Source organism: Mustela lutreola, chromosome 3, assembly GCF_030435805.1.
Source record: "Mustela lutreola isolate mMusLut2 chromosome 3, mMusLut2.pri, whole genome shotgun sequence".
In the NCBI taxonomy this organism is placed as follows: domain Eukaryota; kingdom Metazoa; phylum Chordata; class Mammalia; order Carnivora; family Mustelidae; genus Mustela; species Mustela lutreola.
Window position 1 is genome coordinate 194,096,667 of NC_081292.1, and position 26,692 is coordinate 194,123,358.

The 26,692-nt window shown below is 47.7% G+C and overlaps 1 protein-coding gene across 4 annotated transcripts in view; it reads right to left on the reverse strand.

Annotated features, from left to right (window-relative positions):
• Window positions 1-909: 909 nt before the first annotated feature.
• NRP2 (neuropilin 2) overlaps window positions 910-26,692 on the reverse strand; it is a 115,040-nt gene continuing 89,257 nt past the window's right edge. For 2 of the 4 annotated variants that reach the window (XM_059168297.1, XM_059168298.1), the window contains exons 16-17: window positions 6,608-6,658; window positions 910-4,225 (exon numbers count right to left, since the gene is read on the reverse strand). In XM_059168297.1, the coding sequence (XP_059024280.1) occupies window positions 3,921-4,225; window positions 6,608-6,658 (356 nt within the window). In that variant the 3' untranslated portion in view covers window positions 910-3,920. Of the gene's footprint in view, window positions 4,226-6,607; window positions 6,659-19,089; window positions 22,616-26,692 lie in introns of those variants that run through there. The other 2 variants (XM_059168299.1, XM_059168300.1) reach the window with 1 other exon arrangement.

The following is a 26,692-nucleotide window of genomic DNA, read 5'->3' on the forward strand; positions in this document are numbered from 1 at the left end:
CTGGCCAAAGTCTAGTTTGTTTCAGGTGCCTGGGTGGCTCAGTGGGTTAAGCCTCTGCCTTCGGCTCAGGTCATGATGTCAGGGTCCTGGGATCGAGTCCCGCATTAGGCTCTCTGCTCAGCAGGGAGCCTGCTTCCCCCTCTATCTCTGCCTGCCTCTCTACCTACTTGTAATCTCTCTCTGTCAAATAAATAAATAAAATATTTAAAAAAAAAAAAGTCTAGTTTGTTTCAAATCCAAAAACCCACAGGTGAAAAGACCCCTAACGGTTTCTCGAGGCCGGGCTACTTTTCCTTTCTCCCAGACCACAGGTTCTTGAACTTGAAAGAATACCAGAAGCCCCGGGAAGACTGGTTAAAACACAGATCACTAGGTCCTCCTCCCAGAGTTTTTGATTCAGTAGATCTGGAGCAGAGCCCAAGAATGTACACCTCAGACAAGTTCCCAAGTGATGCTAAGCCACTGGTCCCGGGAGCACACTTCGAGAAGCACCGCCACAGACCTTAGAATCACCATAGATATCGATAGCTACATGTTTGCACAGGAAGGAAGCAGCGAAGAGTCAGAAGTTGCAGGATATTGGCGGCGTCTTGGGAGGAAGAGGGTTTACAAGGATGACGGTCTCCGAAATCTGTCGGCAAGTCTTTGAGTTAAAGGAGCCCCCTTGGTCGGATGGCCCAATCCCCCAGCCCACCCTATTTTCATTTTATAAGAAGCCAGCCAACCAATCAACCTAACTTCGTAAGAAAGGTTAAGAAACATTGTCCCAGGAGAATGACCAACCATCCTGGTTTGGCTGGGCTGGAGGGGTTTCCAGGGATTTTCAGAGCGAACACCCAAGGCAAACTGGGACGGTCACCCTAAACCCAAGACTCTCTGCCTCCAACAAAAAACATGCAGATACATATCTCTGGTATAATGTTTATTTAAATAGCAATCTTAAAAAGACTTTATACAAATCATATAAACACAGTTTGACCTTGTTGTTTTATGTTTTACATTGAAGAATCACAGTAAAAGCTCTCAAGTTCCCGCGATCTGGCTCAGCCGGCGAATGGTCGAACACCTTTAACTGCAAACCCTGGAAAAGTTCATCTTCTGCGTGACCGTTTAACTTTCCCCCTTGCTTTCTTGCATTCGTGCTCACTCCTCGGACCCTCATCCCTGTCAACGGCCCATCCCCACCGAAGAGAGAAAGCAACCCCGTGGCCTTGTGGACTGCCTAGTCCGGGAGAGCCTGGAGGTAATGTGTCATTCAGTACAAGGCAAAAAAGGAGATCAATACTGTGAATTGGGTTTCCCAAAGGGAATGACTCAAGGGGACGGGTCAGCTAGTTTACCTGCAGAGAGAGACAACAAATGCACCAGGGCACCCGAGTTGGGACCAGACCCCACTGTCGTTCTGTCTTACAAAGGACCAGCCTCCAGTGTTGGTGAGGTATCTACACGTAGCCCTGGGTGGCTTGCTTTTGTGTAGCAGGGCCCACCCGGGGCCCCAAACAAGCCAATGGTGAGAATGGATGGCGGACCGTCGGGGGGATGTAGGTTGGCTTGTGCGTAACTTAGAGGCCAGCTGCAGGCTGAAGACAGGGCTGGTCTTTGGGGGCACTGTATAAGGACCCACAGAGCCTGAGAGGGCCAGGACCCCCAAGGTAGGCTTTTGAACTTCTCTTCTTCTGCAGGCAACTTCTGGAAATCCCTAGGACTTGCTAGCTTCCTGAACACTGAGCTACGTGGGAAGGCGAAGAGGAAGGTAGGCTAATAAAAAACTTGCTTTCGACAAAGCGTTAAGAACTGCTTTCTGCTGCATGCCCAGCTTGGGGGGGTCCTAGAGCTAAGCCCGTGGGCTTGACAGCTTTACTTTTCACTCTAACTACCACTGTGCCAACAAGTGCCGAGATCAGCAGTTACACTCGGGCCCTAGGTCAAAGTCACAACAACATCACGGAGTCCCACGTGACCATTCACATACACAGTAGATACAGAGAACTCAAAGGCTTGCAAAGACACACACACATATGAATAAATAGCTGTCGGTTCGGACTCTCCCTCTCCGCAAACAAAACACTGTGACGTTACCATTTGAACTAGCATTTCCATATGTTCGCATTGAAGGAACCCGCCGGTCCCACTCACCCTTTTCCTTTCACATGGGTACGAGACAAATGAAATCGTGGGTGACCATAGCAGCAAAAATGGTCTGACCGTTTACCACTGATAAGCAATGGGCTGGGCATACTGGCTGGGTTTCAAATGTATTTCCAGCACACAGGCGATCTTGAGGCATGACTACAAAATCGAGATTTGGATCTTGGCGCGGACAATCTTATCCTTCACAGTTTGATGCCTCCCCTCCTAGAGTAGGTGAGAGTCATCGAGGGCCATGACTACCTCTCAGGCAGCAGGGCTCAATCCACTCGTAGGATCAGCAGTGAGCCGGGGGAACTGGCAGTGGAGTCACGGGGGTTCGGAAAGAAGGAATGCCTTACTTTTATGATATTCACTGATTTCTACATAGAGGGAAAATACAGGTTTTTTTTTTTCATTGTTTCAAGGCACTTAATAAAAAACACATAAATTGTGTGTGTGTGTGTGTGTGTGTGTGTGTATGTGCGTGTGTGTGTGTGTAAGAACACAGGTCTCTCTGGAGTAGAAGCCGTGTTGTTAGTGTTTTGGTCCATAGTACTTGCGCATTTCTGGTTCAGATCAGCTCGCATACATCCTACCTGACTCTCCTGAAACGCTGACGTGGGGCTATAACCCCGAGGAGAACTCAGTGTTTACTAGCCTATCAAAGAGACGAATTCATCCAAATGCCTCCGTAGAGCCTGTTTAGGCTTTGCCATGACACCATCACAGAGGCTGGACTCTTTTTTCCTTCTCCACTGTTCTCCTTTCCGTCTCGTGACATCTCACCAGTGGAGAAAACGTCCTAACAGCCCGTGTTTGCCTCCAGCCTCCATCTCTGAGGACAGCGACCAGTGCTATGCCTTGGGGAGTAGACACCTGACGATGTGTGCGCGCACGCGTGCATGTGTGTGTATACGTGGATGTTTTTGAAGAACAAGGAGGACGCAAAAGAAAAACGCAAAACCACCACCAGAGGCCCCTCGAAGTAGCCTCACAGCCACAAATTCTGGGTCTAGATTTAATGAATGGCTCCTAGTCACGAAGCACGTTAAGGCTTGTCCGCTTCTAACATGGAGATGCTTCTGTGGATTTTGACGTGTGAAGTTTCCTTTCCGGCTTGTTTTAAATCTCATATAAGAAAGAGCTATTCACGCTGACCCTAAAATGGCAATTTTCCCCTGGATAAAAAAAGTTAAAGGCAACAACATCCTACTTAAATGCTAGGACTGGAAATGGCAGCCTGTAGGGTTGGCTGGCAGGACCTACACCACAGCAAATCCCGGAAGTCATAAGACGATCAGAGGACAGGGTAAGTTGGACGGCTTTTTTTTTTTTTCCCCTAAAGATGAACAGTCTGAAAAGACCTTTTGCTTTTCAAGTGCTGATTAGAACGAGAGAACAGAGTACCACTGACCACTATTCTGCTTCCATCCTAGAAAAGTCCTCCTTTTCTGCCTCTTGGAGTTGCTCACAGACCAAAGAAATAAAATATAATAATCATAACAAACTCACAAACGAAATACAACTGTGACCCCAAAGAGATGAGCTCCCGTCTTAGTCCCAGCAACGCGACTCCGCCACGGCGCTCTCAGGTGGGTCCTGGCCCCCCTGCGCGGCCGCAATCTCCCCGCCCCCATCGACTGGTCTGTCTGTTCTGTCCACACCTTCGGTATTCTGGATCGGTTTGATCGAGATTATGGCATTCAGTTTCCGAAAGGACAAAAAAAATGTAATCTCCGCTAGCCCCTCTTGCTGGAATGAAACGTCAGATGTGATTTGGGTGCAATCCGTCACGCTTCGGAGCAGCACTTCTGGTGGTTCATCTTGACCTTGTGCTTGAGGCCGTCGTAGAGCTCGAAGTTGTAGTTCTCCAGGGTGGTGCAGCTGCGGGAGCTGAGCCCCGAGTAGGAGCAGGTGCAGTAGAGCAGAAGCCCTGCACACGTGGCCCCCAGGAGGACGCCCAGGGAGCTCATGGCGATGATGGTGATGAGGATAGGATCCAGCGTGTAAAGCCAGCTCTTCTCTTTGTCGGCCGAAGGGGCGCCGGACCCTGAGGTCGGGGAAGAAGAGTTGCTCCAGTCCACCTCGTACTCATCTGTGACATAAAGCACACGGGAGATTGCGGGAGCTGCCCCTTCAGTAACGGAGCCTCCCCAGCCCCGTTCACAGGGTCTTCGGAGCACGAGGACGAGCAAGGGGACTCCAGAACTACGCTGCCTGGTGTCAGAGCCCAGGATCATCATATCCTGCCTGCGAGGCTTTGGGCACGTTACTTAACCCCTCTCTGCCTCTGTCCTCTCCTCTATAAACCGGGGGTACTGTTAAGTCTACATCACTGGGTTGCTAGGAGAATTAAATGAATTAATATCGGTAAAGTCCTTGGTGTCCAGCACATACCTAGTGTGACCTAAATATTTGATATTTAAATAATTTGACTCCTACTAGGTAAGTTCGGGATATGGACAGAAACTTCGGGGGGCCTTTGGAGCTCTGGGGTGATCCTGCGTTCTGGGTACACTTCTTTCTTTGCTACCTCACCTCCCACTTCCACTGGTATCGACTGAAACCGAAGGACAGGCTGAGACTATTTTTACATGCGAGTTTCCCAAGGTAGCCTTCCCGGCTGTCCAAGCGGCAAAATTTTTCCAACCACCACACCTCACTTGGCATACACCTTACCTAACTGTTGTGGGTTGAATTATGAACCCCGAGGTTCCTAGGTTGCAGTTCTAGACCCTAGGACCTCAGAATGTGACCTGATTTGGAGATAGGATCTTTATAGAAATAATCAACTTAGAGTGAGCTCATTCAGGTGGACCCTAACCCCATAAGGATGTGTCTGTATTAAAACGGGAAATCTGGAGACAGACACAGATGGGAGATTACCTTGAAAACACGGGGATAACCATCTACAAGCCTCACAGTCCTCACAAGGAAACCACCCTACTGACACCTTGATCTGGGACTTCTAGTCTCCAGAATGGTGAGAAAATATGTTTCTGTTGTTTATGACACCCAGTTTGCGGCACTTTACATGGCAGCCCTAGCAGACGAATATACTTAGGTTTCCATCACATGGCCAATGCATGACCACATCCACAGCTCATTTCCTAATAATCCCATGAAGAAGGCAGGGTACTATTATAATCTTTTTTTTTAATAGATGAAGAAACTCAGGGTTTTTTTTTTTTTTTTTAAAGAAATTAGGTGGCTGGGGTGCCTGGGTGGCTCAGTGGGTTAAAGCCTCTGCCTTCAGCTCAGGTCATGATCCCAGGGTCCTGGGATCGAGCCCCCCATCGGGCTCTCTGCTCAACAGGGAGCTTGCTTCCCTTCCTCTCTCTCTCTGCCTGTCTGTCTGTCTACTTGTAATCTCTGTCTGTCAAATAAATAAATAAATAAATCTTAAAAAAAAAAAAAAGAAAGAAATTAGGTGGCCAGGTAACTCCCTCAAGGTCTCGGATTTAGAAGGCAGTGAAACTAGGAATAGGACTTGGGCTTTCTGCACCCTTGGGCCCTACTCTCTGTACCCATCATAGAGCCTCGGCTGTTTGACCGGCTGCAGCCTCTCCTTCCAGGCCAGTTCCCCAGCTTTGCCCATAAAAGGAGTGCTTGATGGGTTTTGCAGGGAGAATCTGCATTGAGTTAACAAGGTGCTGTTTGGGTTAGTCACGCTGTTTCTATAACTACACTTGAAGTGTTTGATTAAGGTTGGGTTAAAAGCAGCTGTTCTATAAACTGCTCTTCTTAAAAGCATCAATCTTGGTCTAAAGCTGTTCTTTGAGGGAAACCGTGGTGATCTCTCTTGGAGATCAGCTCTGGCACCCAGAGAGACCCATGCTGCTCTGAGTCGAGGGGAGAAATGATATCTGCATGTTTGCTCGGCGGCTGTCCAGTCAGGGGCCTTGCTTCAGCTCCCTGAAGTATGAGCATTTGAAGTGGGAGAGTAGAGCTCCTAATAAGTATGAAAACACAGGATGGGCATTGCAGAAAGGAAACCTAAATCTTGCAGTGGGCCCTACTTGGAGTCTTGGATAGTGTGAGAAAGGCTCCCCTCAAGCCAGGGAACAGGAAACCACAGAAAGCCTAGGAGAATATTCACATGTATACTCATTTACTCAAGTCCTTTTTTGGGAAGAGGTCAATGGGTTCAAGCAGCAACACATATAGGGAAACCTGGCTTTTACTTCTACAGGGTTTATCCAGATTTGAAGTCCATCAGTGTCGAAAGTTGCCTTAAGTAGGGGACCTGTTTCAGATTAGACAGAGGGAGGGAACTCAATAAACTTTCTAAATTTCTAAATTTGACCTTGACAAAGCAATTGATGGTTTCTTCATTCCTCTCTGGATTCTTTTCACTTATATTTCTAACTGGTAGTTCTAAATTCTGGCCTTCCAATAACCCGGGCATTACTTTTGTTGACGTCTTTATAACCAAACTTGAATTTCACGATATCTGCTAAATCATAGCAATACTCACCATCAATTTCATCTTCATAGCCTTCTCTCCCGTGTATTTCTGGAATGTCCACTATAATGAAAAAGAAAACAAACAAATCAAGTTATAATGAGTTCTATCACCATGGCCAACAGACAGAGATGCAACCTTTCTCAGAATGACTGCCTGTACAGTAGGCAGCTAAACAGTCACATCTGCTTCTAGAACATTGAGTATGTACATTGCTGGGATTCTTTCCCCTTCAAAAGATTTGTCTTTATTTCCAGCAGCAACCAGAAGAACAGAAACAAAAAAGGTCTTTAGCGCCAAGAAAGTTCTCACTTGTATTGTAATGACTGCATTGCCAGTATAGGTCTGCATTTATCCAAGGCGGCCTGGACAGCATGCCCATCATCCCTGGCCATTACTGTAATGTTTATTTAGTCTAACTGACCCTTCTCATATGCATGCATTAAGTAGACATATATGATGAGGGTCTTTCTCTCCTGGATGTCAAATAAACGTATGGTAATTTAACAAAGTCACATTTCATCATCTTATGTTTTAAGGCAGAAGTAGAATTGAAAAGAATGTCCCGGTGCCTAACCACCTCCACGTACCTGCGCTGATCTCTCTTGTCTTTCCATCTCCGTCTCCTTTTCCCACTGGCTTTCTTTATGGCTTAGAATAGGTCAAACATGGCCATCCAATCTGACTAACCTGGGCTTGAATAGAGCTAAGTTAATTTACTGTGAATTTTCTCCAGTATTATTGCTGTCTATCTTTTCTTTTTTTATGATAATTTTTTTTTGGGGGGGGAGGTGAGAAAGACAGTCTCTCTGTTCAGTATGCTGTCCATCTTATAGAAATCAGAGCCAATGAAAATTACCTGTCTAAAATGGTAAAACATCAAAAAAAGAGAATTAGGTATGTGCTGATTTTTCATTTCTTTCTCACTAGTTAATTATGTCTGCTCTGGCTGTCCGCTCAAGATGGTGCCAGTGAGTGTGCGGGTCATTTAGGAGTTTGACTGAACCCCAAGTCAGGTGAGCAACCTTGAGGTCAGCACTATAAACTGATATCCCAAAATCCAGGCTTAAGCCAAACCAAATCCCAGACAGCTAAAACTATCAACAAGAGGAGGAGGGGAGAAGAACTTCAGACCTGCCTGAACTTTTCCCTCATCAGCACTTCTCAGAGAAGATCTACCTGACATTGACCTGAAAAGAGGATTGATCTATCACTGCCACTCTCAAAGTTCAGTCTTTTCCCTGAGGCTGTGTTTTTTAACATGTTTTTAGATAGAAGTCTTCCTCATTCCTGGCCAAAGTGCTAAAGCACATTTTGATCCCCCTGGTTGCCAGCAAGGGACGCAACAAAACAACTTGCCAAGACCCCGCTTGAAAGGATCAACGCCACGTGGCACTGATTCGCCATAAATCCAGCCGATTTCTGGCATGTTTACACACAGCAATTGGCACCTGCGGGTCACGCCAGCTTCCCCACCTCAATGCCCATCCCCTGCATTATTCTCCAGACCCCTATGACACAGGCTGTTTCCTTGGAATGAAGATGTGAGTATGAATCAACAAGAGGCAGGTGGCGTCTGTCATACGGACCAAACCGAGCTTGTGAAAGTCAACCTAGAGATTTTTTTTTTTTAACCTTATGAAACAAACAAACACACATGGACAAAACCCATCACATTTCCAACAATTAATTGTTTTGACGGGATGCTCACATCTCAACACCTTCACGGTTAAAAGATGCAGAACACTGGATAAGAATATGGGAATCAGCCTAGCACAAAAACTGTGGGGCTCTTGCCAGTGACTTTTGGGCCAAAGCCTGTTCTTGCTTTTAGGGATTTGGTCTTTGCCAAAGAAGTGACAGATTCTTGGAGGCTAGAATGCCATTTTCCTCCACGGCACACCCTCAGGGAAGAACTCTTAGGACACTATTGATCATGGCTGGAAAGGGGTGTGTGTGGCATTGATCTTGAAGGAAAAAGGGTAAAAGGATGATAATGCGTATGAGAACATTTCACCCTAGGAGATCACAGCCTCTCGTCTCTGGAGACAAGAGGACTGGATGAGATGACCTCGCAAGAACTGGTCCATTTCTAAGGTTCTCTGAAATTGATTGCCCAGATGTGGCCGAGATTTCTGCATCTGGAGAATCAAAGGCTACTCAAGGTGAAGAAGAACACTGTAGAGGCTTGACTTGGCTTTTTGTATAATCACTGTTCCCAGGAGCTTAGGTGAGTTGGAAGGGGTCGACAAAAGGATAAGTTAATCAACATTTTCAAAAGCGCATCTGTTCACCAAGCCTTCAAGAAAGAATGGCACACTGGGGAAAATCCAAATAAAGGGAACATTTGTACAAAAAGCAATTTACTTCGATAGCAATTTTCTCTAGTCCCCTTGCTATTATTCTTGATATCTGTGTTTGATTAAGGGCTTTCTTTCTTAAAATCCCCTTTGCTCTTCACAGGCCACTTTCCTTTTCTGTTAAGCCCAGTAGGTAAAACTGAGCCCGATTCCTCAGGATGTTGGCAGCAAGAAGTGTGCCCGTCCCACCAGGTCCCTGTAGTTCTAGCTAGAAAAGGCAGGGATAGAGAAGAGGGAGAAATGGTGAGCTCAAGGCCCAGAGGGGAGGCAGCCCTGTCCTGAGAGCAAAAGACAGCCAAAGCATGTAGGAGCCAGGACTCAGAATTGAATTGTATTTTTCTTTTTTGTAAAGGACAAACTTGGAGAGGACCTTCCAGGACTCTGGTTCAATGGGTGGGTGTGTCTGTGGGCAGGAGATGGGTGAGGGAGAGGGGAATGGGCCACGCCTATAGGCTAACACAGATCAGGAATGAATCTTACCACCCACACGACTTCAACTTTCAACCTTTGTTCTCCCATAACCTTATTTCCTCTGGGACCCCTTGTGGACTCATTCTCAGGCCAGTTTGACTCCAAAGCCTGAATTCGGACTCTCAGTACGGTGTTGGGGACAGTGGAGGCCTCCCACCCCCACCCAGGTCTGCCCGCGAGTTCTTTGGGCATAGGCAGGACAGTGCGATTACCACCATATCATCACTACCCTATTCTAGCAGGGTAGTAACGGACCCTAGTTGACTGGCTACACTCTCTGACTGTTGGCCTGCATCATCGGCTCACTACCTTATGGGAACCCAGGAGGACTTCTCCTGAATGTGAAAATAGGATTTGAAATTTGAGGCTCATGTCTTCCCTGATAGGCATTACTCAGAGGAGGAAGGCTGATTTACCTCGTTCTTCCAAGGGCGGTCTTCATTCACCAACCAATCAACCAAGCATCACTTATAAAAAGGATTTACAAGGTGCCGAGGAACTGCACCAAGGACTTTGAAGAATGAAGAAGTATGGGACGTGTCTACAATCAAGACCCTTTAGCATGGTTGGGAAGAAAAAACCCATCCATGCCAGAACAGCAGAAAAGAAATCGGGGCATTGTAGAGGGGACTCCAAGTGCTGCTGGCGTCAGGGGTGGGGGTCAGACACATGAGGCTGGACCACTGCCTGGAAGGAAAACATGCGAGCGGAGAGGAGGATGCTTTGGAACTGAGGCTGCTGCGAGGTAGGATCTGGGGAGTTCTAGCTCCTTTATCGGATGTATAGGGATGGTTTCAAACATGGTGCCTGAGCCTTTTCACTCCTATACAGATCCCCTGGTTTGGGCTTGAATTCACTATTATCTGATCCATTAAGGAATTCAAAGAGATTGCCATGTCTGGCTACAAATCTTCCACCTGGATTTCCCTTCTCGAGAGTCAGGTCTCTGCTCTTCCTCCTGACCAGCTGCTGTGAACCAGCACATGGAAAGGAAGAAGTGAACTCATGCAGGGCTGGAACGGAGTTCCATTAAGAGTTTAAGTAATCAAGTGATCAGAGTAGCCATCCCTTAAAAAACAATGCAATGCAACAAAATCTGGTTGTTTTCATATTGTGATGGAAGCCTTGGCTGCAGAATCCCACTTCCCCAGGAGCCCCTTTCCTTAGCACCACCAAGAAGTGGGTTAGGTGTACAGTGAAGAGTGATTCAAGGTCTCCCCCATCTCCTCTGGTTCTTATTTTTCAGGGCAAGAGGTCTGCAGGGGCTTGTTACGAGAACATCCACTCACTGTTTCAGAAACTCCCTCCGCCCTAGAAGAGTCACAGATTTTCAAGTGCCCTTGTCAGTAAACTGCAACATTATGGCACGAAGGGTTGAACAGCCATACCTGGTCACAAACCGAACCCACTCTAAGGAGATGTGTTTTTCCCTGTGGGGTCTGGAATGCTGCCTGGTCAGACCACACACGCTATGCAGGGAAACACCAACACGCCAACCTGCTGTCGGGGAATTCCCCACCAGGGCGCTCTCTCTCGGTCTTCCTTCCCCGTCTTGTGTGCACATATGTACACGGACACACGCTTTATTTATCTTCCTCTTTCCCTCACTTTCTTCCATTTTTTTTCCCTCTTAAATGAAGGTTTTTTGGGGTCAGAGACTGTTTTCCACCTTCACTTTCACCACTTCTGCTAAGCTATGGTCTCCTGCCAGGGTATTGGCATTGATGTTGTTCTGTTCACTTTCTGCATCGTAAAAGGAGCTTCACGAGATAGCTAGGGGAGGGATAAGTCGACCCCAAACCACTGTTTCTTTTCAGATAAATGATCTATGACAGCCCATTCCCGGGTCGCTTGAATGTAGATCACTTCAGGATACCAACACGCTGGTTTTCTATGAAGAGTCCCTTCCACGCCAACTCCAAGCCGTGGATCAAGAGGCCTGGTTGAAGCCGATGACAGGTCTGCCTGGCGGGGGGTCAGCTCTGCTCTGTATCTGAGGGGAAGCCCCATGGGCTATGGAGGAGCACTGACTGCACTGGGAACAGGCTGCCTACTTCTCGTCTGAGTTCGGTGACCCGCCCCAGGTGTGAGAGCCTGGGTGAGACCCTCTGAGTCTCAGTTTGCTCCTCCGTCAAGTAACCATTGGCGTTCTCCCCTGTTCTAGAATTCTATGACTTATGAGAAGAAAATGAGAAAGGTCAGCGGGCCTTTCAGATGAGGGCTCTCTCAAGAGGCTGCTGGTTGAACTAGACCACGTGACTCCACAGAAAAGGGTCCCACATTACTCACTGCCCCAGTCTTCCCCCCAGGTCTGCCTTCTCCTGGGTCCTTGCTCCCTGAAGGCAGCCATCTTAGATGTGTGTGGAAAGAGAAGACCACGAAAAGGACAGGTAAAGGGGAAGCCATAAGGTCCCGTTTTCGATACTTGCTCATTTGCCCTAGAAACCAGCCCTGCTAACAGGCAATCAAGAAGTAAGAGGGTAAACTGTGCGCCAAGTATTAAGCCTCCACCTCAACTGACACCAGACTGATAAAACCAGCCTTCACAGGGCCGCTTAACCCACCAAACTGCACCCGGCCTTTAAAGCAAGGATGGAAGAATCTCTTACACACAAGAGATCATCGAAATCATTCATTTTCACAGGTACAGGTGTCATCGCCCCCACTTTAAAGAGGAAGAAATTGAGGAAGGCGGGCCGAAAAATGCAGTAAGTCACTGAACAAATCAGCAGTGAAGTGAGCAAGCCACATTTTCGACACCTTGTTTGGGGCTGTGATTTATGGGGGATAAGCTCTTGGCTACTTAGAACCCTTGCTGAATTTGATTCCAAGTTCTTGAAGCCCCCGAGCCAGCTAAATCACTGGGCTGTTCCGATGGGAGTTGTCCTCGGAAAATTCTCTCAGCCATTTTGTTTTGATCCCAGCAGGAGATATAACACGGAGACTGAAATAAATGAGAAGCCATGAAGGACTAGGAGATATTTCTTGGCCTTTCGAAGTGCTTAATTCAGTTTAACATTTGGTATTGGCTGCTGCTCCCTTCACCCCACCGCACTTAATTTCCCTAATTCAGTTGTTCATCCCCAGTTGCTCCAAGGAGCCAGGGGTTCAGATGTTGATGAAAACTTTGCCAAAGCTCCTCCATTAGGGAGTCAGGGTACTCGAGAGCCATTTATCCCTTGCTGGGTTTGGCTTCAGTTTAGAAACATCACCAGAAGATCCTTTATCATGGGTTTTTATCTCTCTTGGGCTGATAGCCAACTATATGCAAAGTCATGGAAAAAAATATCTTTTGGAGTTTTCAAATGGTTTCAAGCTGGAAAACACGGGGGCCTCGCTTTGAGATATCCAGAGTCTGAATTTGACTTTAGCCATTTTTTTAAAAATTATTTTTAGTCGAATAACTAGGAGAAAACACTAAAAAGGACTGAAATACCAACTGCACATGAGAAGGCTGTGAAATGACCTAATAATATTTTCAAGTGTGGAGGCGGATGAGCAGCTGAGGCCAGAGTGGCTCCACTGAGCCCCAACAGTGGTGTGAAAATAAGAAAAATGCAGCCAGAGAAATATTTAGCAATGAAGATGGGATTCACCATTGTGCAGGCCGGAAAAACCCGGCTATGGGGACAGAGGAAAATTCTGGAACCTCTCCACCCTAGGTCTTGGAAAAATCAGAGATATTCTTCATGACTCTAAGCAGATACATCAACAAGAAAGAGGTTCTTCTTTTGTTGGTGACCTTCTTAGAGTGGGAAGGCGAGGAAACCATAAAACTTCAAGGTAGAGACGTTCCTCCCCAGTCTTTTTTTTTTTTTTTTCCCCTGAGATAAAAGTCTTACATTTTTGGGGCGCCTGGGTGGTTCAGTGGGTTAAGCCTCTGCCTTCGGCTCAGGTCATGATGTCAGGGGCCTGGGATCGAGTCCCGCATGGGGCTCTCTGCTCAGCAGGGAGCCTGCTTCTCCTCATCTCTCTCTCTCTGTCTGTCTCTCTGCCTATTTGTGATCTCTCTCTCTGTCAAATAAATAAATAAAATCTTTAAAAAAAAAAAAAAAGTCTTACATTTTTACCTTTCAAAGAGCTCCCCCAGTGGGCTTTGACATTTCTCCTGTCCTCCTGTCCTGACCCTCAGGAGAGGTGCATCCTGGGAACAGCCCTCAGGGGGCGTAGTTCCCTATGACCTGGGTGAGTGAAAGCATGGAACTGAAGAAACAAAGCTGCATTCACTCCCCGTGTGACAGAAGATGTCTTCTTAAAGCTTCCCTTCGTATTTTGTAAGTCCCGGAAAAGAACACCTTATGTATCCCACCAGGGCAGTTTGCTATACGTAAAAGCTGGGCTCTTCCTCAGAACATAAGAATGAACAACTCTGTGAGCAGATATTAGCGGTTCCATAAAATCACCTCTCTCTACCCATTCAGGGGGTGATCGCCCCCAGCAGCCTGCGGGTGACCAGGGACTGTAATTATCACGTAAGAGAATAATTTGGTCTCCAGTAAGAACGCAACTCCTTGGAGGAAAGCTGCCCCTCGAGCTTTTGTTTGAGGGAATCTGCCCCATGCTTTTCTGGGAAGGGGCTTGGTAATGGTATGAGACTGACAGAGGAGAGGAGAAGGGGCCCCCAAGAGAGGGGGACGATGGAGAGAGGGGAGGTGGAAGTGGACGACGACCAATATCTGGCACAAAGGCGGGGGACGGGGGGAGACAGGTCCTGGTCGGGGAAAGAGGCCCTGTCGGGAGTTGCCAAGCCAGACAGTGATCACAGCGCTGTGGGCCTGGACTTCCCATGAACACCATTATTGAGCTTACCCTCGTGGCCTACAGTTGGCCAAGGCTGATGAGGTTCCCTGGGGTGGGGGGTAGAGGGGGGAGCTGCTTTGAAACCCATATCAGCCCCTGTCTAGGTCCTAATGCTCCCCCCCCCCCCCCCAGGGCCAGTTGCCAGAACGGCCCATGAGGAGCAGTGAGCCATGGGGATGTCCACACGGGCCCCTGAGGTCCTCATACCCCTTGTCCCAGCCCCTTGGTGGCAGTGAGGAAACACCAAGGGACAAAATGGCTCTTTAACCGTCTGCTGAAATGCAGCCTCAGTAACCAGCAGCCTGGCTGAGAATAGAACTTTGGTCAAGGCCACCTCTGGCTCAAAGCTTTCTCTCCCTCATCATTACTGCAGCTGGCTGCTCTCTACCAAGTCCGAGAACTCCGGTCCAGGCGTCATGGTAATGGAGTCCCGCTGCCTGACAAAGTGTGCTTGCTGAAAGCCGAGACATGGTATCCTATCATTCCCGTTCTGGATGGGAGCCCTTGCTTAGGGGTATGTTAGTTGATGATCTTGAAGAGTTTAATTCTGCACAATCAGACGACAAAACAAGGCGTGTGTGCACGCGCGTGTGTTTGCAGTGACGCATCTCTAGCTCAGCCATACCTCCTGCTCACGCAGCTCTCTTTCCCTAGCCACCCTGAGTTATTCACATGAACCCCATGCCCAGAGGCAAAAGTCCTGGATTTTTTGGCAGGTCAGAGAAAAAAAGCCCATAAAACCATATATGGCAGTAGACAGTGTCCGATATGCTCAGAGGCAAAGCCCTATTATGAAAACCCTTTGTCTTAGTGCCTAGTAGAAATCAGGGTGGCACTCTTGGAAGAAATGGTGTTTTGAACAAACAGACCCCTTGGCTTCTCTTCCACTTGTCCCTCCTTGCTGGAGCCATTTGGGGTCAGCAGCTTGCCTGCCTATATAAACCTCCTACTGGAGAATCACTTCCCTCCTGGTGACTTTCCTTGGGTCACATCAGCCCCAAACCTCCGTGGAAGAAAGGCAGACACCACCTTTTGGCCCAGAATGCCTGCTCCACTCAGGGCGAGGGCGGGGGCTTTGGTCCTATGGCCCCAAGGCCAGGAGGCTCTCTGTTGGCACGTGGGCCTGCTTGTGGCGGCTGGAATGTTTTAGTCTGCAGCACAATACGGTGCACTGACCTTAAAGGATGTTTTTTACATGAATTTTTTAGTAGAAAACATAAATAAATAAGAGCAAGGCACAGCACAGTCCCTCTTTGAAGAAACCAAGGGGAACTCATTAATCATGGAGAACAGGGCTCTGGCTACGGGAGCCAGGGAAGGGATGAACGCCTGTGCCCCGGCGGCCGCAGCGCCAGAGAGCTGCCACCCGTAGCCAGGCCCACGCTCTCCGCAGATGGACAGGTTTTGAGAAAAATGAAAACAAAAACCCCATAATTAAAATTCCCTGCAGTTAAAACTATGTCAAGTCTTCCTTTGCAAACCCTCCACCCAATTCTGAGGAGAGAGATAGTCACAGCGATTCCACAGTCTGTGCAGACGTGGCAGGGGACAGAGCCCAGGATGTCCACTAGAGATCCACGATCTCGCACATGGGGATGGGTGCACCATAAAAGGTAAGCCTTGACCATTTGCGGCACCCCTTAAAACGAACCTAGGCACACCATCTGACCCAGAAATTCTGTCGGAGAGAAGCGTGCACCAAGAGACAACCTCAAAGATGTTCATCGCGGTGTTGTTTATAATAGGAAAAAAGTGAACTAGACACAGCCCACCAGTAGGGGAGCAGTTAATAAACTATGGTACATTGACACAATATGGGATGTTGCGTAAGAGCTAAGAAGGACGGGGTAAGTGCGGCCGTGTAGACTGAAGTATTGTCAAGATTTTGTTAAAGGAAAGGAAGAAGGCTGTCAGACAAAGGAGGAAATGCTGCGGTACCATTTATGCAAGAACAAACCAGACCCCAACCCAACCAAACCCCATAGCTGGACACAAACATACACGTCTGTGACGGTACAAAATAAGGCCTGGGAAGAGATCCCTCAAATTGTTTATTGTGATTACTCTCTCTGGAGAAGAGAGAGAGACTGGTTAGCAGAGAAAGGGACTTCTGCTTCTGTGTTATTAGCATGTTTCCAGGATGTAGCTGTATATAACTCATAAGTTAAAAAAAGACACACAGAGAGAGAAACCCAGCTAGTTATTGCACTAAAATCTCCCCAGCAACTTCTTTCAGGACCAATAACCACTCTGGTCATAAGCCTCCAAAACAAGATGTTTCCCTACTCAACACCCAGTCTGCTTCTAGAATGTCCGTTGCTGACTTTTCAGTCTTTCCTATTTCTTGGTCCAACACCTGTGCGCCTTTAGTTTTTTGGGGGCTCTTGGAGGTCAGTGATAGCAAAGCCTAAGAACCATCACTTTACCCGGAAGACAGTTGGATGATTCTGGGTCTTCTGCCCACTGGGCTAGGGCCCGGAAGCACCTAGATTCTCCATGGGGTTGTACGCTGTTAAGTGGGGTTTTGTTTTTTGGTGATTCTCTAGATTTCATGTCTCTCCAGGGCTTGGGTCTGGGGCCAAACGGACCCCCACCCCCGACAGTTAGGGCAAACGTGCTGTGGCTGAGGCATGTGGCTTGACACCTTTTAAGGGCGCAGGTTTCTGATTCGATCTCACCTCTAGACGTACTGCAGTGTGCCTGATCTCTGTCAGGCTTAATTAAATCCTACACTATTCTAGCTTTTAATTTATTTATGTAAGGCGATTCTTTTTCCTGCCAATTGTAAGACCATCGGCTGGCGTCCCCCTCTCTCTCCCCTCCTTTTGCTCTGGGTGGATTTGTTCTGTGTTTTCTTTGGGCCATCACTGAAGTGGATGAAAGGCAGATTACGCTGTGAGAGCCCAGCGACGTGCACAACTACAGAGAGAAAGGAAGCCGCACCTACGGACCTGCAGTCCGGCTCGGATGGGTAGCCCGCCACGCAGACAAATCAAAACTTAAAAATGAAACTCTTTTCACCGAAGATTATAGAAAGGCCACAGTGTTTGTGTAAAGCAGCTGCAAAGGCTGTGAGCAGAGGTGTGGGAAAGGGCCCCCACAGATCGGCCAGGCTTGGGTGATCTGGGCTGGGAGGCTGATGTCTTGCTTCAACAGCGAGACCACACATTTAAACCATCATAAAGGGCCAGGTAGGAGCCAGAAGAGACATACTGGGCCTTGACATCTGGTATTTATGATCCATGGAAACACAATTTCTGTAACGTTTATGCTTGGGCTCGGTCTGAAATACCACAGTGATAACAGCGCTGTGTTTGACGCCCGAGATTAGAGTCCTAATGGTCTTTTGCCCTTTTGGGGAAGAGAGAATACTTCTAGAATAAGCCTTGGGACTAGTACCAAAACAGGAAGAGCAACGATGAAATGCTCAAAGGTGATTCCCAAATAGGTAACGCTAATGAAGCGTAAGTGATGGCTAGTTTAATTTAGGCTGGCAAATTTGGTCCCGGAGCTCTGGAAAACGTCGACTGAGCCTGGGTCTTTGCCTGAAATAAGCACTTTTGAGATGCTTTCTGTTGATCTTTTACTAATGGGAACAAATGGCTTTAAGGCTTTTTTTAGATAAAAAGGTAATTATGCCTTGTCATTAGAGTAACAAACAATGCTTGGGCATTCTACTCTTTCCTCCTGCAGAGGACAGATAGCGACATTTATACTGAGCCATCTGTGCGAACGGAGCTTCCTGTAAGATTTGAAAACCCAAATCCTGCTTCCTTTCCCTACCACTTGGACAGGCTTACAGTTTTTAAAAAAAACAAAAACAAAAAAACCCCAAAAAACAACTCCTTCCTGGATCTAGGTTTTGAGGCGGAAAAACAGGACTCTGTTGGAAATAGGGTCTTCTGGACATGTCTCTTTCCTTAGGACATTTAAGGATCATTCTTGGACCCCCAAGGAAGGCTCCTGGGTTGATAGAATGCTCTTAATACACCCCACAAATCAGGGCTGGTGGAAAAGCCTTCTAGGGCTTCTTCTGGATCACCATTTAGAAGCATTAAAGAGCCAGGAGGTGGTATTTCCTACATTTCCCGCCCTCAACCCCTACTGATAGAAATATTTTATATAACTAATCATTAACTTCGCAGAAAGGAGAACTAAAGAAAAATACATGTCAACACAATCTGGATTTTTGAGTAAGTTTCCCCCCAAGCCCCTCTCAAAGTTTTTAGAGAAAGTTCCTCTTACAAACTGTCCCAGCTTCATGGTTCCAGGTTCATAGTCATCATGTCATTCTCTTTATTACTTGCTCCAAAAGGAAGTCTGGAAGATTTTGGAGCCTTGAACGTGCCACACGTTCCCATTTTGTCTGGGAAAGTGCTCATAAACCGGAGATCCATGTCCCCACGGAAGAAATAAATTGGTAGGCGAGCGCTATGATGTTGCCGCTTCTTCTCCAAAGGAAGCTATCTGTCTCCGTAGGGCCGAGTACATGATTCAGCATCCCTGGTCCCATTCCCCCTGGGGTCCCTTGAAAGGAGAGTCCAATCCCCAGGGATTTGCCATCAAGAGAAATTCTGTGGAATCACGCTGAGCAATTTAGCACTTAGCAACTTTTGCAAAATCCCACACCAATCATAAAAGTTGGCTCAGCTGCACAAATTGGATAAAACTCCTAACAAGCAGTAATAAAAATGAAAGAAGAAAAAAGCTGGCATTCAGCCTCAAGGAGAAAACCCACCTACCTCCCACAGCAATGCCCTGTAGCTCAGGAGGCGATATGCAAACTTGGGAAACATCAGTTTGTTCAAAGCCTACATTTCAACTTTGTTCTCCGAGGCAAAAGGGGAAAAAAAAGCCCAGATGTTTGTATAAAAATATCATCATTTTATTACATTCCACACAATACATTTTCAAATAGTTTCCAATGTCCACAAGTTATTTTGACACACAGGCAACTGAGCAATGCGGGAGATGTCACAGTTCTAGGAAGAGGGAATAAGAATAGGAAGTAAAAATCTTTAAGTTTTCTTGTTTTGTCGTTGTTCTTTGGTAATTTTCGATTATTCAGGTGTTTGCTTGCCTGCTAGTTTCATTTTTCAAGACAGGGTCTTTTAAAGATGGGGTATCAATGTTGGAAATACTATTGGATTTCCTATCTTATTCTGGCTTTAATCCCAAAAATGTGGGATAAGGGAAAAGACAATTTCACTTTATTTTCAGTGTCCTGTTTTGCCAATGCCAATGCTATGATTTTCTTTTCTTTTTGATGCCTTCACCAGGTATTAGGGGGATAGCAATTATTAGCATACCAAGGAAGGCTTTTTATTTTATTTTATTTTTTATTTTTTACCCCAGAGATAAGCGTTTCCCTCCTGGAGCTGTTGATAGGGAACCTCTACTAAGGCAAAAACATTACCAGCCCAAGCTAGACCTTCAATTCATTCATTCATTCATTCATTCATATTTTAATAGTTGCTATCACCTCTTTGTCTTCTGAGAAGCAACTCTAATCACATGCAAGCATGCATTCACCTGTCCAATTTTTCTTAGAAGAGAGTGATCCTTTCTCCCTCTATGAAATACAGAATTTTGCTTTCTAAAGCTGCGAAGCGTGATTTTATAGAAGAGCTGCCCTTGGAGCATAGTACCTGGATAATACTATGGAAGTTGCTGGGCCAGAGAGAGAGAGAGAAGGGGAGAGAGAGATAGAGAGAGGTGACGTCCCCAGCTGAACTGCATCATGGGAGTCACAGACTTGAGCAGTCTCGTGTTTTCAACTATGGCGTGTACATAAAGATGATGCCACATGGGGCATCAGATAAACACACAGCAAATGCACAAAGCTGTTGTCATCTTCTTTTAAAGAAGGGAAATCCTCAAGGGTATATAATAACTCAGACAGTTGCTACACTGGCTGGATTTTCCAGGTGTCATTTCCCGACACCGTGCCTCCTTGGGGTGCCTATAGGGATGTCAATCATTTCAAGGGAATGCCTGGCCCCAAACGCACAACTGGATATGGACACCTGAGATAAAAAGCCCTTAGTGACTGGCATGGAATCCATCACCCGGTGTGCGGGGCCCTTGCCCCTCCCCTTTCTCCTGGCTTCTTTTTCCATCTTCGGCTGGGGTAGGACACTTGAAATCTCAAGGTAGCTCAGGCTCTAGCCTTTCATCTTTTCTTTTCTTGGCAGGGCTGCTGTGGTTGAGACAGAGTAGCTCTTTGAAATAGAATAAGAGTGGGAGAGCACCTTTCTTTCGGGAGGATGAAACAAACCAGATGCGAAAGTGAGTGTGTGCTGGAGAGGTCTGCCAGTATATTCTGAAAGAATGCTAAAAGTCTCTCTCTCTACCAAGCAGCCAAAAAAATTAATATTTTGTTCTCAGAAGGTACCTGGAGGCTTTCAGCCCAGGCAACCATCTTTGGAGAGAATCTTATCCTTCCCTGGTGGATTCCTAGCAGGAAGGGGAGAAATCAACACCCCCAGGGCTGAGCGTCTCGTTACAGTATGCATTTTCTATCAATGAAATGGATTTTATGATCCAGTCTATCCTTTGCACAGTATCACTAGGCAATTCATCTCCAACATCCCTCCCCCTGCGTGGCTTAGAGAAGACACATGGGCAGCAACAGATTTATTTTCATTATATCCTCTCCCGATGCAGCAACATCTGGAAATGCCAGGCCAGCCTACGAGGGTGTATTTGCCAGATGCTACGAACACTTTAAGGGGCAGCATATTGACACATGAAAAAAAAAAGATTACTTTTTAATAATCTCAAAATATTCAAATACGTCAGGTGGACAGTCTTACGTTTTAGTGGCTCTAGATTCAGGCACACGTTAACACCACGAAAGGAAATCAAAGGATCCCTTTCCCCCCATATTTTACAAAGGCTGTTACAAGGACCAACAGAACACCAAAGAATATGGTTTTTCACCTTCTTCCTCAATTCCATCCCGAGTCTCGGGCACGATAACCCCTCCCCCGTCTCTGGGGTGAGGAGACTTTTAAGAGACCACACTTCTGGTGGTCTCTCCGCCACCTCCTGCTCCCAACATCAAACAGACTACTGCTTTCCCTACGCCAGTCTCCGATTTGTTATTCTTTATGACTTATTCCAAGATTGGACTTAACTGATAAAAGCTAAACATTCATTATGAGCTTCTCTTTCATAAGGCAACATGAGACAGATTTGCTTCAGGGCTGGAAGCAGAGATGGTTCCGCACACCCCCAATGGCTGCTCTCTTGCTACTTCAAAGACTCCAGGAGACACGACCAGGGGTCATGTCTAAGTGCGTTGGGGGAACTTTCCTCTTGGGTCAGATGGGTTGGGAAGGGGACAGGGATGGGAGGGGCCACATTTCATCTCATGCGGTCTCTAGCTTTTTAGGTACCCGGAGATGACAATGGTAGCCAACAGAAACCCAGCCAGAGCTAGATAAGGCAACAAAAAGCTTCAGTCTCTTCTCCAAGTAAACAAAACTAGTACAGTATATTATTTTCTTGTAACATGTACCCCCCGGAGAAATAACACAAGAGTTAAAGGGGGTCCTCTCTGAACACACCCACACAATACCCCCCACAATGAACCAGTCTCTCTCTCACACCCACACCCCCCCCCCCCCCCACACACAGCTATTCACACGCAAATGTATACTATGTACAAACACACCCAGCCAGGTTTCCTCTCGAGTCTCCTGGCAGGCTGCCCACCGAGAGGAGGTAGGGGATAAGGCAAGGGGAAGAAACGAGGAACCAGTCTCGGGAAGAAAACCAGCTGAGCCTTCAGTGGTGAAGGGCTGAGGGGTGCGTCTCTTCTCATAGTCCAAGATGCAGCATTAGAGTTGGGGGTGGTTGGTTTGGAAACAACGAAAAGGAAAAAAAAAAAAAAAAAAAAAGAACCCGAGGACAATGGTCAGGATGAAAAAAAAAAAAAAGCTCACAGGGTTTGGGCCCCAAGAGAGAGAGAAAGACAGAGAGAGAGAGAGAGAGATGTCTGAGAGTTCACACAGAGACTAGGCGAGGAGAAAAAAGTGCAAAATCGAGGCAAAGTGTTTGCAGTCTTTCCCGTTTGTTTTGGGTGCTGTCCTTGGCTTCGGCCCTCAGCAGTGCGAGCCGCGGTCTTGCTCTAGTTTAATGGTTAAGGTGGGCTCCACCGCCAGAGGGGCCCCGTTGGTGTAGTGGGAGGTTTTGTAGGTGATGGAGTGATCGGTCTTCTTGGCCGCATAGCGGAACCGGTGGTAGTGGAGCACCAGGGCCAGGGCGACGGAGACCAGCACCAGCACGGCGCCCCCGGCGGCCATTACGTAATACCAGTAGGCTGGGATGGGCTGCACGGGCACCGTGTCCACTGTGGGCTCGGTCCCTGGTAGGAGGGTGCCCCCTGGTGGAGAGACACAGAAGAGTGTTGCTAGGCTGAGAGCATGCAGACGGATCAAAAATTAATTAAAAAAAAAAAGAAAAAAGAAACACATACATGCTTTGGAGTGGATAGGGAAGGGGGCAAGGGAATAAGATGGTACTGAGCATTTCACTCGTGCCAAGCACTTTCCAATGATTGACATTATTTCGTTCTCGCAACCGTAGGAGGTAGGTACTGTCAGACCCATTTCGCAGATGAAGTCTAAACAGAGGCTCGGAGAGGTTAAATGAACAGTGGTCATACAGCAAGTAAGTAGGTAAGTATGGGGGTCAACCACGAGCTACGTGAGTATAAGGCTCTTTACTTCTTTCTGTTAAGCCACAGTTACTCTCCCATGGCCAGAAGCGTTCTAATTCACACACATACATCCACACGTGAACGCACGCAAGTAAGTGATGCTGAAACGAGCTCCAGGATTCCATAAGGCTGATTCTCTGAACGAGTGGGAATCTTTGGTCCGGTTGGCCAGCATTCTTAGACAATGTCCTAATTAGGCTGGCTAGACTTAAAGGTGAATTCCACTTTGGCTTGCCAAAGCTTCCATGCCCATCGAAATCAGCCTGGTCTTGTCTAAACAGGTCAGTGATCACTGTCAGGCCATGACTAACGCATCTTCATTTTTTTTCTTTTTTTTTAATTGGATAGAGGATCTTAGAACCTGCTTAGAAAGACGTTGCAACAACAACAACAACAAAATGTGGGCACAAATGATAGTGGGTATGAGAGAGAGAGAGAGAGAGAGAGAGAGAGCGAGAGCGAAGGGAGGGAAATCATTCTTAATCATGGAAAAGACAGGAGGGAAGAGAAACTAGAGGAGGATTTCGAAGGCAACCACATTCGCTGGCCGGCCTCTGGTTGCCATGGAGATGATGTAGCAGATTTAAGCCCAGGGTAACTCTGGGGAAAGACTGGCTAGGGTCCCACTTGATGCAAAACAGTCCTACAACTTGATTCTCCCAAAGATTTACATCAGATGAGAATCTGGCCCAGAAGGGGACTAGGAGCTTTGGAGCTTGCCAAAACCAGACATGATCTTTACTTCTGAAAAATGATGCATGCTTAACCTGTGAAAGCTTGCATCCCTCGTTGCTTACATCAACCGGTGGGAGCCACAAAGAAGCATCCTCTCTATCCTTGGGATTCCCCCGCCCAGGGAGAGCCACTTACTGGGAGGGGCTGCTGCTTTCTTCATCCATCCTTGGTCCCGTGCCGTGGGGGGGTCTCTCTGCTCAAGATGCAGCCCAGCTGGATTTATATTTCCATGCCTCCCCTGCCAGACCTGGAGCCCCTCAAGCAGATCTCACTCTCCCACTGAATTCTACCATCAAGGTGTGCACAAAAAAGGCCCTCTACAAACGCATGGGACTGAAAGACTTTCTGAGAGGAGGACTCTTATGTGGGGGTCAGTGTCGCCAAGTCCTCAGCCTGAACCCCAGAACGCCTCTCTTTGATTTGGGAAATGGCTAAGGGGTGGGTCAGACCTTCTGATGTCTTCTCAGAAGTGGGACAGAAATGAGAACATTTTGCTTAGAATATCTTTTGGAGCCTGCCCACCCTCTCAGCCTTTAACCCCTGGCTCCCCCAGTGGGAGGGCTCCCCTCGTGCGAAGGTGTGGGCTCTGTCGGTGGGACCTCAGGAATGACCCAGTACTGGAAGAGCTTTGACGGGGATGGGTCACGCTATAGACACACCGGTGGCCGCATTGACAGCCCCACTCTCCCTTTTTCTACCTTGTCTTCTTCATGACCACCTGCTGTTTTTCCTTATTCCCAAATCACTTCTAATAATTTCACGACTGCAGCTGAGAAAGCTCCTTCTCCCCCTCCGTTCCCCTCCTCCCCTCCCTTCTGTCAATCTTTATGACCATATTGAAAATTATGCGTAGAAACAGAAAGAGAAAGCAAGGCGCTGAAAACAGCTCCTTGAAATGGCCAGCTTGTGAGCCACAGTGAACTGGTGTCAACTCATTATTCAGGTCACCAAGAGTATCGGCTGCCTGGCAACCATCCTGCCGTTGGATTTTCACTGGGCTCAGAAGAATGCACGAGAAACAACAAAGTACGTGGGGACAGGCCAACGTTCCCCAGTGTCAACCCCTTCTCCCCAAAGGGCATCCTGGGTTTGTTTCTGATTTCGATTTTGTGCCAAAGAGAGAGCCCTCCTCTAATGAGAGGAGAGGAAGGTGATTCGCCCACAGGGACTGACTCCCCGCCTGAAGCACCTGACCAGACCACAAAGGTAGGAGCACACATTTTTGTCCAGCGGAAAACAGTCGCAACTGTCCCACCTTCCTTCCAGATCACACCGTCTCGGGTTCGAAGGCTTGCTTTCCTTCCGCCCAAATGCTGGTTTCCGACATTGAATACACCCCCTGCCCCCAAGACTCAGAGTGCCAGGGCTGGGCCTTAATGCTCTTCCTAAAGTGGTTCTTGTGATAGAGACAATGTTGGGGCCCAGTGGGGAGGAGCTGGGGGCCCACTGGAGGAAGGGGCAATCCCTTCCAGTATGGGGATTACACAGTCGGTCGGAGCTAGACCTCTGGCCTGGGTTCTGCTCTGCTCCGGAAGACACGCTCCACTTTTGGTAGGAGACCCGCTTCCCCTTTCCTACCAATGCTCCCTCCCCCCAGATTATCAACATGAAGACAATTTTCAGGACAAAAGCCATTTTATGGACAGCAATGGATGTTTTCCTTGGACATTTGTTTGGAGAAATGAGAGAACATGCTACGGGACGAACTCACGTGTTTTTAGTGTTAAGGAAGTTAGAAAACAGAGAGGGTCCCTTTCACAATTCTCCCTCATCCCTCCCCAGGCGACTCTGGGTGGCCGGCAGTGGGAGCCAGAGTTTCTCAGAACATTCTCCAGCTAAAGGGTCTCAGCTCGCACAGGCAGGGGGATCGCGGGTTTGGAGTCTGGTTTTGCGGCAGCCTCCGAGGGCTGTATACTAAGGCTCTGCTTGGCCAAAGAGAGGAAAGAAAGGTGATAGCTCAGTAGGGGTTAAATGTCCTGACAAAGCAGCATTCCAACGAATGTGGGACAGAGGGACGGATGGATGGATGCATGGAGGGGTGAACAGATGGGGGGGATGTATCTGCAACAACATCTAGATTCCCAAATCCTCACTGGTACTTCACGTAACAGTTATCCTTGGAAAGTGCTAGAGATTTGTCTGGTTCCTACTACACCTCTAGTGAAGTTGCAAAAAAGGTGTCCCATTCAGACAGATGTCACCCGTACCAGGTCCCCAGGTTGGTGAGGGGCTCTATTTCGGCCGCCCTTGTCCCCTCAGTCACATGGGGTGACTGGGCCATTGCTCTGCAACAAAGGGGCCTGGACTGGTCCCCCAACATAGGAGACAGAGTGCGGGTAAGACTTTAGCCTTGTCCAGAGCTGGCCACGTGCTGACCTGAATGTTCCTTTTGATTGCACCAACTCTTCCCACTTACTCATAACACGCCCAACACTGGAACATGCTTTCAACTGCGAACTGTTTTTCATGAATGACCATCCTCTAATTCTCCACAAAGCTTTCTCATTGTGTGAGATAATGAGAAGCAGATACATAAACAGTCAGTAATGCCCAGTGTACTGGCAAGGTTGGGGAAGCTTCCATCTGCGGAAGTCCTAAGCCCCCTGGAGAGGAGGCACAAAGGCACAGAATTTGAATTGTGACAAAGAGTACATTCGAGGAAGCCATGCATAGGGGGAGACCAAGGTGGAAAAAGGACCCAGTAGGTAGTGCTCCTTCCATTCTTACTGTGCAGAACAGGGTTGACGGAATTAGGAACCACGGGGAAATGTGCCGGAAATGTGCCGGAGGAGGAGCCAGAGTGAGCGGTCGTTTCCTGGGGGCTGGGCGTGGGGCTGCGGGCCTCCCACGGATCACCTTGCTTATTCCTCCCGACCCTCACAGGGGACACCTGAGGATCGGAGAGGAAAGTGATTTTCCCCAGATTTCATCTGCAGGGAAATTGAGGGGGAGGACAGAAGAGCACCTGGAGAGGGTGCGGAGTCCTTGGAGGAAGTTCACTGCGCT